The sequence below is a fragment of the Arachis stenosperma genome, chromosome 2 (assembly GCF_014773155.1).
Source record: "Arachis stenosperma cultivar V10309 chromosome 2, arast.V10309.gnm1.PFL2, whole genome shotgun sequence".
Classification (NCBI taxonomy): domain Eukaryota; kingdom Viridiplantae; phylum Streptophyta; class Magnoliopsida; order Fabales; family Fabaceae; genus Arachis; species Arachis stenosperma.
In genome coordinates, this window is record NC_080378.1 from 75847939 (window position 1) to 75861911 (window position 13973).

Below are 13973 nucleotides of genomic sequence, written 5' to 3' on the forward strand. Positions count from 1 at the left end.
GTAAGAGGAACAGAGGTAGATTTCAGTCCAAATGCTATAATTAGAACTCTTCATCTGAAGTCACCATAATTTGTTGAGCTCGGGTACCAAGAAAGAATGAACAATGGCCCCGACAATGATGAACTGGAAGAAATTGTAGGTGACATATGCATTGTGGGATCTGACTGGGAAAGGTATTCGAATATGAGGCCCCGGTTCATCAGGAGAGGAGACCTCATCCTAGAAGCCAAGGGATGGTTTGAGCTTGTGAGACGATCTATCCTTCTAGCCGCAAACAATTCTGAGGTCAATATTGCTCGAGCTACCATGGTACATTGTCTAATAAGGGGTGGAAGTATCAATGTGCATGAAATTATAGCTGAAGGAATCCAAGAATCAGCCGAGAAGAAAGATTCGGGTGCTAGACTTTGGTACCCCAGCACCATCCTTAGATTATGCATGAAGGCTGGTGCACGAAATTGCAATCACACTTCTGCAATCCCGCACAACTAACCAGCAAGTGCACTGGGTCGTCCAAGTAATACCTTACGTGAGTAAGGGTCGATCCCACGGAGATTGTCGGCTTGAAGCAAGCTATGGTTATCTTGTAAATCTTAGTCAGGATATCAGAAATTATCAAGGTTGATTGTGAAAAGCAAAAGAACATGAAATAAGTACTTGTTATGCAGTAATGGAGAATAGGTTGAGGTTTTGGAGATGCTCCATCTTCTGAATCTCTGCTTTTCTACTGTCTTCTTCATCAAACACGCAAGGCTCCTTCCATGGCAAGCTTTATGTAGGGTTTCACCGTTGTCAATGGCTACCTCCCATCCTCTCAGTGGAAATGTTCAACGCACCCTGTCACGGCACGGCTATCCATCTGTCGGTTCTCGATCAGGCCGGAATAGAATCCATTGATTCTTTTGCGTCTGTCACTAACGCCCCGCCTTCAGGAGTTTGAAGCTCGTCACAGTCATTCAATCATTGAATCCTACTCAGAATACCACAGACAAGGTTTAGACCTTCCGGATCCTCTTGAATGCCGCCATCAGTTCTAGCTTATACCACGAAGATTCTGATTAAGGAATCCAAGAGATATCTACTCAATCTAAGGTAGAACGGAGGTGGTTGTCAGGCACACGTTCATAGTTGAGAATATGATGAGTGTCACGGATCATCACATTCATCCGGGTTAAGAACAAGTGATATCTTAGAATGGAAGCAAGCATGATTGAATAAGAAACAGTAGTAATTGCATTAATCCATCAAGACACAGCAGAGCTCCTCACCCCTAACCATGGGGTTTAGAGACTCATGCCGTGGAAGGTACACAAAGAAACGTGTAAAGTGTCATGAGGTACAGATACAATGTCAAAAGGTCCTATTAATAGTGAACTAGTAACCTAGGGTATACAGAAATGAGTAAATGGCGAAAAAATCCACTTCTGGGTCCACTTAGTGTGTGCTTGGGCTGAGCATTGAAGCTTTTATGTGTAGAGACCTTTACTGGAGTTAAACGCCAGCTTTCATGCCAGTTTGGGCGTTTAACTCCAAGTTTTATGCCAGTTCCAGCGTTAAACGCTGGAAGTTCTGAGGCTGATTTGCAACGCCGGTTTGGGCCATCAAATCTCAGGCAAAGTATGGACTATTATACATTGCTGGAAAGCCCATAATGTCTACTTTCCAATGCCGTTGAGAGCGCGCCAATTGGGCTTCTGTAGCTCCAGAAAATCCACTTCGAGTGCAGGGAGGTCAGAATCCAACAGCATCTGCAGTCCTTTTCAGCCTCTAAATCAGATTTTTGCTCAGATCCCTCAATTTTAGCCAGAAAATACCTGAAATCATAGAAAAACACACAAACTCATAGTAAAGTCCAGAAAAGTGAATTTTAACTAAAAACTAATAAAAATATACTAAAAACTAACTAAATTATACTAAAAACATACTAAAAACAATGCCAAAAAGCGTATAAATTATCCGCTCATCAAAGGCCAAGGTAGTCTTTGAAGACAGCAATCCAACTTGGGTAGGTCTTGGGAGATCACTTACACTCCAACGCATAACCCATGCGACTCCAGCTCAACAGCAAAAAAGACTCCATCTAAGGAAGAGGACATCAGAAGAAGCACAAGAGGAAAAACCTATCCAAGAAGAAACCCAACCAACAGAACATCATCAAGAAGGGTATTATGACCCAACCAACATTAATTTGGGTCACATCCGAGGAGCCATTGACGATTTATCAAGAATATACATGGAAGGACAAGAACAACAGTTGCAATTTCAATCTCAGAGAATGGATCGTCAAGAGGAAATGCTAACAAATTGGATGAATCAACAAAGGGAATGGCAGAAACAGCTAATGGAGCAGCAACAAGAGCACTACTCTCAGCTCACTCAAGCCATCAGTCAAGTGTCTGAGAGGCAAGAAAGCCAAGATAAACGCCTCTAGGAACTCAATCAACGCTAGATGACTCAGATGAAAGCATTCAAGAAATTCAGTGTGCTCAATGAAGGAAGGCAACTGCATCGAGAAGAATTCAGTGTTAACACTCAGGCAAGGTTAAACTATATGACTGAGCATATGCATCACTTGCACCCCGACATCCGAAGTTATGAGGAAGTTCGCAAGAACTTAACAGAACAAGAAGAGGGGAAGGTGAAACAGCAAAAGGAAGCATTGAAGAAGAAGATGGAGGATGCCGATTTCTAGAAAAAGCTGATGGGGAAGCACAAGGGGAATGGAGACTCAAGTAATCAAGGAGAATCCCAAGGGAGTAGAAGAACATGAGCATACCAATAAGTGAAAGGTGGTGAAGTTCCTTCTTAGTTTTCCTTTTTCAAAGCTTTAAATAAGGAAAATCATGTATGAAATAGAACATGCTTCCATGGTAGTTCAGGACTTTCAATTATGCATTTAAGTTTTATTGCTTAGACTAAGTGTGCTAGCTTAATGTCTTAAGTGTTCGCTTTCACCTTTCTTACTTGTATGCTTGTCTCTTTAAGTTAATCAAAAAGAAAATGTTATGAAAAGAACAAGAGTGGAGTTATTTTATGAAGTGCATTCTGAATGTTTGTGGTAGGTTGCTTAGTAAGCTAAGTTGGTTCACCAAGTAAGGAAAGAAAGCAACTATCTATCCTGAGTCCTTTGTTTGAGACACACCCATTGAGACTAGATGAACAATAAGATCCCAATAAGAAAAGAGGAAGAGCAATAAAAGTGAAAAAGAAAGAAACACAATAAGAAACAATACTAGGCACAAAGGGTTTCAAAATTGAGGCATGTGTCTGTGGTGTTTATGTACAAAGGATATACTTGGATGAATAAGCTCTTAGGGGTGCATTATCACTTGGTAACTTGGATTAACTAATCCTGGATTATCAGCTGAAAGTCCACTATCAAGAGTAACCTTTGCTACAAAACACTTAGTAACCCAAAGAGGTGCTGGACACCAAGGTCTCAAGAAAGGAAAAATAACAAACCATATGCCTGTGGTGTGTATGTATGAGGGAAAGAGACTTGAGGGAGTAAGTCCTTAGGGGTGTCTTAACACCTAGCACTTTAAAACCAACTGGTTTGGGAGTGTTTGGGAGTGTTGGCTGAAAACTTATCATAAAGAGTCGCCCTCTTACAAAGCACTTAGCAAAAAGAAAAATAACTTTGAAAAAGAAGGAAGGATCAATAAGAAAGAAGTCTCAAAGGATGCAATCAAGAAAGTAGCTAAGAATTTGATAAAGGCTTGAAACCTAGAGGGCAAGAACCTAAGTTGCTATGCATGAAACCCCATAAACCAGGAATGCTACTTCTATCTTTCCTTCTTGTTCTTTAATTTCATTCTCCTTATGCTTCAGTACTTGCTTAGGGACAAGCAAGCTTTAAGTTTGGTGTTGTGATGCCAGGGCATCTAGGCCAGTTTCACTGACCTTTTCTTTACTGTTTTAGAGTAGTTTCATGCATTTTCTTAGTGAATAATGCAAGTTTTGGATGAAATTACACTTACACCTTGATTCAAGCAACTTTTGTGAACTTTGCATAATTTCATGAGTATTTTGCTAGAATTGCATGATAAATTGATGATGCATAATCTCATGAATTTGGCTAGAGCTTTGATGCACTTTAATTGCTTGTTTTCAAGGCAAAGGAAGCAAGGAAGAACCACGTTAGTATTCACGTTAACCTAGTTAACGTGAACACTAACGTGGAATGGTAAAGCTTGCAACGTTAATGAGAAAAGTGATCACCAATAACGCCTGCGAAGCCATCCAAAGCTCACGTTACTCGCCACGTTAACTAAGTTAACGTGGTAGTTAACGTAGAAGAAAAATGAACTCTGACGTTAAGAGAAAAAGTGAACACCACTAACGTTGGAGAACTTGGCAATGATCCACGTTAAGAGTCACGTTAACTTAGTTAACGTGAACTCTAACGTGGAAGAGGAAAACAAAAGCCAACATTAGTGACACTCACTTTTGTCACTAACGTTGGACCATCTAGCATTGCCTACGTTAACTTTCACGTTAAGACTATTAACGTGAAAGTTAACGTGGAGTTGAGATCAAAGATCCCCATTTTTGATCTTACCCATTCTCTTTACTTTCTGTCATTTACTTTCATGCTCATTATCCCAAATCCCCATTTAAGATTCTGCACTTTAATTTCTGTTATTTACTCTCCAGTCATTTAAATTTCTGCATCTCAATCTAAATTCTGTTTAGCTCAACTATCACATTCTTCTAACTAAAGTTGCTTGACCAATCAATCCTTGTGGGATTCGACCTCACTCTATTGTGAGTTTTACTTGACGACAATTCGGTATACTTGCCGAAGGAAAATTTGTTGACAGACAAGTTTTCATGCATCAGTAGGCTCTGTATGTCCAGACACATTTTGTTGAATCTTTCCATGTAGTTGCTGAGACTTTTCCGTTCTCTTTGCCTGATTCCTAATAGACTTGGGGCGTGCTTAGCCTTGTCCTTTTGGATGGAGAATCTAGCCAAAAACTTCTTGGCCAAGTCGTCAAAACTCGAGATGGACCTAGGAGGTAGGTTGTCGAACCATCTAATTGTCGTCTTTGTTAAAGTAGTCAGAAAGTCTTTGCAACGAACTACATCTGAGGTGTCGGTGAGGTACATTCTACTTCTGAAATTGTTGAGATGATGGCCAGGATCTGTAGTACCGTTGTATAAAGTCATGTCTGGGAGTTTAAATTCTTTTGGGATCCTGGTCTTCATGATCTCCTTGGTGAATGGATCTTGTTCCTTGTGGAAGCTATCCTCATAAGGGGATTGGTTGGCTTTGGTCTTGAGATTGGCTTCGAGTTTTAGGAGTTTGTCCTCTAATTTCTGGCGTTGCCTTATTTTCTTTTGTAGGTCTTTCTCAGCCTCTCGTTGACGTAGGGCTTCTTCTTCAAATTTTTTCAAACGGTCTTGAAGCGCCTCCATGGCTTCTGCGTTTGGAGAATTCTTTTTGTTGTTAAGTTGAGAAGTATCCTTTGGTGTAGTGTCCACGTTTTTGTGCGGCGTTCTATCCTCTAGATCTGAATTGTGGTCGTTGTCATGGTCGTCCGTCATGACGATGGGATGACTTCCAGGTCCCCGGCAACGGCGCCAATGTTTTGAGGGTTACCTGAAACTGTAGGTCGATCTCGAATGAGATATTCCGTACTGGTCGGAGCTGTCATGCCCGACCTGTTGGATTTGGTGATGGTGCTGATCCTTCGTCACCGGAAGGTGGTGGTACCTGCAAGGGACTCCGATGCTTAAGTTAGCAAGGGTATTAAACAGGTTTTTAGTATAATCAGAGTATGAGTTATACCTGGGTGCTCCAGTGTATTTATAATAGTGTGGACTAACCTTCTTATATTAGATAAGTTAGTTATCTTATCTTATCTTATCTTATCTTATCATTGGGTGGGGTCAGATTATCTTCAAGGGAACCGCCCTTTATCTCTATAGGCTTGGGCTGCCTCTGGATTTGGGTCGTGTTCCTCTATTTGGGCCCTTTACGGGGCTTTCCTGGCAATTTGGCCGAGCTCTTTGAAAAGAGGTCGGATAGTCTGACCTAAAGAGGTCGGTCACTTTGTCGCCAAACATCCCGGGTCGGACAGCGTGACCCAGGGTATGAAAACTTTCCAGCTGAAGTTGTTAATAGATTGAGGAAAGAAATTTCTATGATTGTTCAAGGCGAATCCGAGACTCTCTACGAATATTAGGAGCACTTCAACAATCTTCTGGAAGCATGTCCCCACAACATGATTGACAAGTTGGTATTGCTCGGCTACTTCACACAGGGCATGAAGCCTCAAGATAAGACCACATTGGAAGGTACTAGCAATGGGTCTATAAAAAAGTACAAAACCACTGATGAAGCATGGCAATTGATATGCGACTTAGGTGAATCCACTAAGAATCACAGGCAGAGGCAAAGCCACTCAAAAGCTGTTACAGAGGTATCTTCTAGCAAAGAGACTACTGCTCTAACTCATAGTATATGTGAAATGACCAACTTACTGAAGCATATGCAGTTGAGTCAATAACAAGCTCAGCAAGCTCAGCCTTCTCTACCACAGCAAAGCCAACAGTTGGTTCCATAAAGAGTATGCGGGATCTATGCTGATTATAGTCATTATACTGATGAATGTCCGTAGCTCCAACATGAAGACAACACTGTGGCAGCCACTCATAACTTCTATGACCACCCCAATCAAGGATACAATCAAGGTGGCAGCTACAACCATGGATGGCAAGACAATTCCAACCAAAGTTTTTAGAGATAATTCTAACTATGGTTGGAGGGACAATCATAATAGAGGAGGCAGAGATAATAATGGAAACCAGTAGTGGAATAACAATAACAACATCAGACAGCAGAATCAGAATCAGGCCTACAGAGCACCTCATCTAAGGCAGCCTCAAGCATCTCAACAGACCCTTCAGATCACTTATTCCTCTTCCTCTTCTAATGATGAGTTATTACAATCTATTGATCAAAGATAGCAGGCCATGGAAAACAACCTTACTTCTACTCTAAATGGTCTGAACTCTACCTTGCAAGATCTTGTCTCACATATTGGATCAATAAATAACTCTAACAACTAGCTTTTGAGCTCCAGTGGAATCCCCTCTCAACCATTACCCAACCCCAAGGGTGGCATCAATGCCATTTCCTTGAGGTCTGGAACCACACTACAAGGGAAGAATCCTGAGGAGCCAAGCCCGCTAGAACACGCCCCAGCTGAGGACACGGTTGAGGTAGAGGATGTTGAAGAAGAAGATGAAGCACAAGGCATGGCGGAAGTAGAAGCAGCCCAACCAAGGAATGCAGAACCCCAGTAAGCTGAAGTTGTAAGAGACGCCACTCCTATCCCATTTCCACACCTTGCTAAGAAATCCAGAAAGCAGATGGAACTTGATCCCAAAATGGTGGAAATCTTCAAAAAGGTTGAGGTAACCGTTCCCCTTTTTTATGTTATTCAGCAAGTACCTAAATACGCAAAGTTTCTAAAAGAATTGTGCATACATAAAGATAAAATTAATGACTTAGAAACTATTCCTTTAGGTAGTTCTATATCTGCTTTAATGGGAAATATAGCTGAAAAATGTAGTGATTCAGGCCCATGTATGGTTAACTGTACCATTGGAGGTGTGATATTTTCAGACTGTATGTGTGATTTAGGAGTGTGCGTGAGTATTATGCCCTTGTCTATATATAATGCTTTAAGGCTCCCTCCCTTAAAAAGGTCGGCAGCTCGTTTTGTGTTAGCAGATAAAAGCATTATTACAGTGGTTGGAATTGCTGAAGATGTGTTAGTGAGCATTAAGGGGCTCACGTTTTCCATTGACTTCTATATCTTGGAGATACCCCAAAATGACTTAGGAAAGCCTTCATCAATTCTGCTTGGAAGACCATTTTTGAAGACTTCGAAGTTCAAGCTGGATGCCTTTTTGGGAACCTATTCTTTTGAGGTAGATGGCGGAACAGTGAGCTTCAATCTGGATGAAGCTATTAAGCATCCCCCAGAAGATCACTCCATATTCCAATGCGACATCATTGATGAAATTATAGCTACAACTCACCAGGAAGAAATGGAAGAGAGTCACATGGAGCAAGACCCAAGTGTGGGGACACCCTCTGAACATACTAAAGATTCGTTACCATTTTCACCAGCCCCAGATGCTCCAGAGCCAAGCCATGAGCAGAAAATGGAATTAAAGCCCCTTCCTCCACACCTCAAGTATGCTTACCTTGAGGACAAGCAGAAGTTTCCAATTATCATTGCGAGGGAGCTCACTTCCGAACAAGAAGAACAACTGCTTAGTGTATTGAGAACGCATAAGAACACAATTGGATGGAGCTTGGCGGATATAGTAGGCATCAGCCCTCAAGTTTGTGAACATAGAATATTCTTAGAAGAAGGAGCAAAACCCGTCCGTCAACCTCAAAGGAGATTGAATCCCATCATCTTACAAGTTGTCAAGAAGGAAGTGAACAGGCTACTTGAAGCAGATATCATTTATCCCATCTCAGATAGCAAATGGGTCAGTTCAGTACAAGTGGTGCCCAAGAAGTCTAGAGTCACAACAGTAAGAAATGAGCAAGGAGAGCTTCTGACAGCTAGAGTGTAGAACTCATGGAGAGTTTGCATTGACTACAGGCGTCTCAACCAAGCCACTCGCAAGGATCATTACCCCTTGCCATTCATTGATCAAATGCTTGATCGCCTGTCAGGTAAATCTCATTACTACTTTTTAGATGGTTATACAGGTTATTTTCAAATCCATATAGCTCCTGAAGATCAGGAAAAGACTACTTTTACATGTCTTTTTGGGACCTATGCTTATAAGAGAATGCCCTTTGGCTTATGCAATGCACCAGCTACTTTCCAAAGGTGTATGGTGAGTCTTTTCTCTGATCTCATTGAGACCTGTATAGAAGTTTTTATGGATGACTTTAGCGTATATGGTGATTCATTTAGCCTTTGCTTGGATAGTTTATCTAGAGTATTGGACAGGTGTGTTAGTTTAAATCTTGTTTTAAATTTTGAAAAGTGTCATTTTATGGTGAAACAAGGAATTGTTCTAGGACATGTTGTTTTTGATACTGGTATCTCTGTAGACCCAGCAAAGGTGGATGTTATTTCTAGTTTACCTTACCCCTCTCTGTGAGGAAAGTCCATTCGTTCCTTGGCCATGCAGGTTTTTACAGGAGATTCATTAAGGACTTCAGTAAGGTAGCACTACCCTTATCCAGACTATTGCAGAAAGATATTGAGTTCAAGTTCAGTAAGGATTGCAAACAGGTGTTTGATAAGCTAACGACCGCCCTGACTTAAGCTCTGATTGTGAGGGGACCAGACTGGAGTCAACCATTTGAAATCATGTGCGATGCCTCCAATCATGCAGTAGGAGCAGCACTAGCTCAGCATAAAGGTAACGACCCTTTTGTAATTGCTTATGCATCTAAGACTTTAGATGCTGCTCAATCTAATTACACTACTACTGAAAAAGAGCTTCTAGCTATTGTTTTCGCTCTGGATAAATTCTGAGCCTATTTACTTGGTACTAAGGTAGTAGTTTACTCAGACCATGCAGCTATAAAATATTTATTAGCTAAAAAGGAGTCTAAACCAAGGCTAATACGTTGGATACTATTGCTGCAAGAATTTGATTTAGAAATTAAGGATAGAAGTGGTAACCAAAATTTAGTGGCAGACCACTTGAGTCGCCTTGAGCACATTAAAGATGACTCCATTCCTATCAACGATACTTTTCCATTTGATAGCTTACAGGCAGTATCTGAAGTAGTTCCTAGGTATGCACCTATAGCTAATTATTTAGTTAGCCACACTTTTTCTCCCGATTTTACTAAGCATCAGAGAGACAAGCTGAAAAGTGAGTCCAAATATTATATATGGGATGATCCATATCTATAGAGGTGTGGTGCTGACTAGGTAATTAGACGGCGTGTACCTCAATCAGAAATCCAGCCCATTTTAGAGGCCTGCCACTCATCTGAGAGTGGAGGACATTTTGGCCTTCAACGAACAGCTAGAAAAGTTTTAGATTGTGGATTCTGGTGGCCTACTCTTTTTAAAGATGCTGCTGACCTTTGTAAATCTTGTTCTCCTTGCCAAAGATTTGGTAATATATCCAAGAGGGATGAAATGCCTCAACAAATTATGCTTTTCTGTGAAATTTTTTATGTTTGGGGCATTGACTTCATAGGTCCATTTCCAAATTCTAATGGTCACCTTTATATACTGTTAGCTGTAGATTATGTTTCTAAATGGGTGGAAGCGATTCCAACCCGTATTGATGATGCTAACACTGTTGTTTCCTTTGTTAGAAACCATATTATTTGTCGCTTTGGATCACCACGAGCAATCGTGAGCGATCAAGGCACTCAGTTTTGTAACAGGAGACTAACATGATTACTGAAGAGGCATGGGATAATTCATAAAGTATCAACAGCCTATCACCCCCAGACTAATGGGCAAGCCGAGGTGTCTAACAGAGAGATAAAGCGCATACTGCAAAAGATAGTCAATCCTCATAGAAAGGACTGGAACACCAGGCTCCAAGATGCGCTTTGGGCATATCGGACAGCATACAAGACACCAATCGGGATGAGTTCTTTCCGCTTAGTTTATAGAAAGGCCTGTCATCTCCCAGTTGAGTTAGAACACAAAGCCTTCTGGGCGGTAAAGGAATGCAACATGGACTTTGAGAAAGCTGGAGCTGAACGGAAGTTTCAACTGCAAGAATTAGAGAACCTTCGCCTAGAAGCTTATGAAAACTCCAGGCTGTATAAAGATAAGGTGAAAGCTGTACATGATAAGAACATCAAGAGAAGAGAGTTCCAACTTGGGGACTTAGTCCTCCTTTACAACTACGGAATGCGGCTCATGCCAGGCAAGCTGAGATCCAGATGGGACGGTCCCTATCGAGTAGAGAGGGCGGAGCCATACGGAGTCTTTCACTTGAGCCATCCTTCAAGCTCTGAACTTATAAAGGTCAATGGACATTACTTGAAGTTATTTCATGGCGAGAAGATGGCGAAAAAGAAAGAGCTAGAGATCTTCGTCTTGGAAGACCCACCCACAGCAGAAGACTGAGCTAGTGGACTGTCCAACTTAAGGACGTTAAAACAAAGTGCTTGGTGGGAGACAACCCACCATGGTATGATCGTTCTTTTCCTTCTCCTTAATTCCCTTTTTTAATAACTCTTCTTAGTACTAGTGCCTATAGTTTGCATCTGCATTTGCATATTGCATAAAAAAATGCATGCGACGCGACAGCGTCGCGGACGCGTCCACGTCATATGTGCGTTGGGAAGAAAATACAATTGAATAGAAAGTCCCGCGAAAGTGTGGCTGGAGGCGTGCCTTTGGCACAAACTCGCCCACGCGACCACGTCACTAACGCGTTCGCATCGTTTGCGACATAGCCTCCCCATGCGTCCGCGTCACTCACGCAAACGTGTCTCTCTGTAAAATCGACGTAAATGGGTGTATGGCAGTAAGTTGAGCTGGAATTGTGCTGGACTCGTGCTAGACGCACAAGTCCTACCACGCGAACGCATGCTCCACGCGTTCGTGTCGTTTTCAAAATATGGCCATTCACGCGATCGCGTCAACCACGCGAACGCATCACCCTAAAATTTGGCAACATGAGTTTCACACAAAGAGTTGTGCAAACGCAAGGCTGCCCTCGCGCCACTAGCACAACTCATGTCAAGCGTCTGCGTGACCGACGCGTCCGCGTGACCGACGCGTCCACGTGACCGACGCGTCCGCGTGACCGATGCATCCGCGTCACTTCATATAAGTGCTATTCGCGCGAACGATAAACAAAATTGCAAAAGACTCAAATCCAACTGAATGCTACCTAAAATAAACAAAATTGCAAAAGACTCAAAGTAGCATCCATATTGGCTAAAAGATAATTAATTCTTTATTAAACTCAACAAATTAGATGCAAATTCACTAGGAAAAGATAGGAAAGATGCTCACGCATCACGTACGCACAACTTACGAATTTCGCAAGGTATGTGTGCGCACCAGAGTGTGCTAGCGCTCCCAATAGTAGGCATCTCTCTGCGTATTTGTGTGCACTAGAGTGTGCATATGCACGTTTTCTAAAAATCACAGGGTGTGCGTGCGCACAAAGTTGTGTGTACACACAAGTCAAAATATAGCCACTGTTTAGAACATGTGCACAGCAGTGTGCGTGCGCACACAAACCAGTAATCACAAATTTTGCAACATCACAGAATTCAGATTTTTTATGCAAACTTCCAATGATCATATCTTTTCTCTACAAAATTTTGATTTTCGCAAAATCTATACTTTTAAAGCTCTTTGAATTATCTTTAATTTGATATAAAATTTAATCAATTTCAGAGATGGTAGCTCAAGATATGATCCGTTAAAGTTAGCCTAAAATCTATTTTTACCAAAAAATACAAAACTCAATTTTGCCAAAACTCTCAATTCAAACAACCTATTCCATATCCAAAACAATTCTAATGCACCTAATTTATATATGGACACCTTCTCATCAATTCACAACTTAGCAATCTATATTATCATCTATTTCATACACCAAATACCACTTATAAAACTCGAAGCTCAATAATTTAACATCATAAACCATCATTTTACCTTCCTCACATTTATCAACATCCATAAGCCTCATAATTCATTATCAATCCTCATAATCTCCATTATCCACTTCACGTAATAAATCAACATTATCATCCATTAAAATCATCACAATCATCACAATCATCATACATCAACAATCATTAACAACCAATTTAATCCTATCCTAAGGTCTACTAGCTTAAGTGTCTAGAAATATTATGTATTACATAGAGGAATCCGAAACCATATCTTGGCTGATTTTCAATATGCACAAAACATTACTTTGAGTCCAAACAAGCTTTCAATCCCAACAAATCACCAATCTCACATTCAAAGCTCCAAATCAACTCCAACAATTGCAAGAACTTCAACTAAAACCATATCAATTACCACAAATCAACCTAGGGTTACCAAAATCACAATTTACAAGGCAAAGAGTTTCCTTACCTTTTCCGATGGTGTTTGGGGGCACAAACCACTAATAGTACAACCTTAGAGACCACCTAATCAATCCAAACACAAAAGTCCACTCAAAACCAACTCCCACATTTTCAAATTTCCTAGGGCTGCAAGAAGGAAAGGAAATTTTGAAATCTAACCTAAAAAAATTAGATGAAAGCTTTGTGTAACTGCTGATGGCACGCGAATCGAAGCCGTAGCTCGAGTTATGAGCGATTAAATATGAATGTGAATAGTAACTTTGTAACCCTTGCTCTTTTCTCTCTCAATTCAAGTTGTAGCTGTATTTGTGTTGTGTGGTGTATTGAATGAGCTGAATGCTTAAAGAAGGGTCTTATATGTTGGGCTTCGGCCCAATTTGGGACGGTCCAATTCGTTAGTGTTTTTGGTCCCGTTTGACCTAACTTTGGGTCAAACCTTTTATATTAGCGTCCGATTTTTAACTTTAATTATTTTCCTAAATTTTTCTACATTTTTACTGCTCTTACACAGTACCAAACAGATTTAAGTCGGTACTGCCGATTTATTTACCTGTATGCATTTTTACGCAATTTTCTGAAGAAAATTATATTTTTCAACTCAGAAAAATTTATTGAACCCAAATATCGTATTTAAATTTTTTAATTAACATTCTAAATTTTTGAAACCTATTTTGGACAATTAATTTATTATTATTTTACGTTAATTAATCGTTAATTATTTCTGGTTCTTACATTTGAAGTCCAAGATTCTTGAGCTAGAGGTATCTCTCAAGTCTTCCTAAGATAAATGTGCCTCTGAAAGGCAAGGGAGAATTAGGGCTCAACATGTTACCCTTCTTTCAACACTCCTATTCTTCATTCATTTTCATTAACTTAGTATTAACTTGGTTGGTTATTTGCTCTTCAATCA

General features: G+C 40.7%; 1 protein-coding gene across 1 annotated transcript; it reads left to right on the forward strand.

Moving 5' to 3' along the window:
* The first annotated feature begins 10694 nt into the window (after positions 1–10694).
* Positions 10695–11093, forward strand: LOC130963025 (uncharacterized). The gene has a single exon (XM_057889175.1). The coding sequence runs from the start codon at positions 10695–10697 to the stop codon at positions 11091–11093; it is 399 nt and encodes a 132-aa protein (XP_057745158.1).
* The last annotated feature ends 2880 nt before the right edge of the window (positions 11094–13973 follow it).

Coding starts and splice junctions, on each gene's coding strand:
- LOC130963025 (XM_057889175.1), top strand. CDS start 10,695: ATGGACTTTGAGAAAGCTGGAGCTGAACGGAAGTTTCAACTGCAAGAA.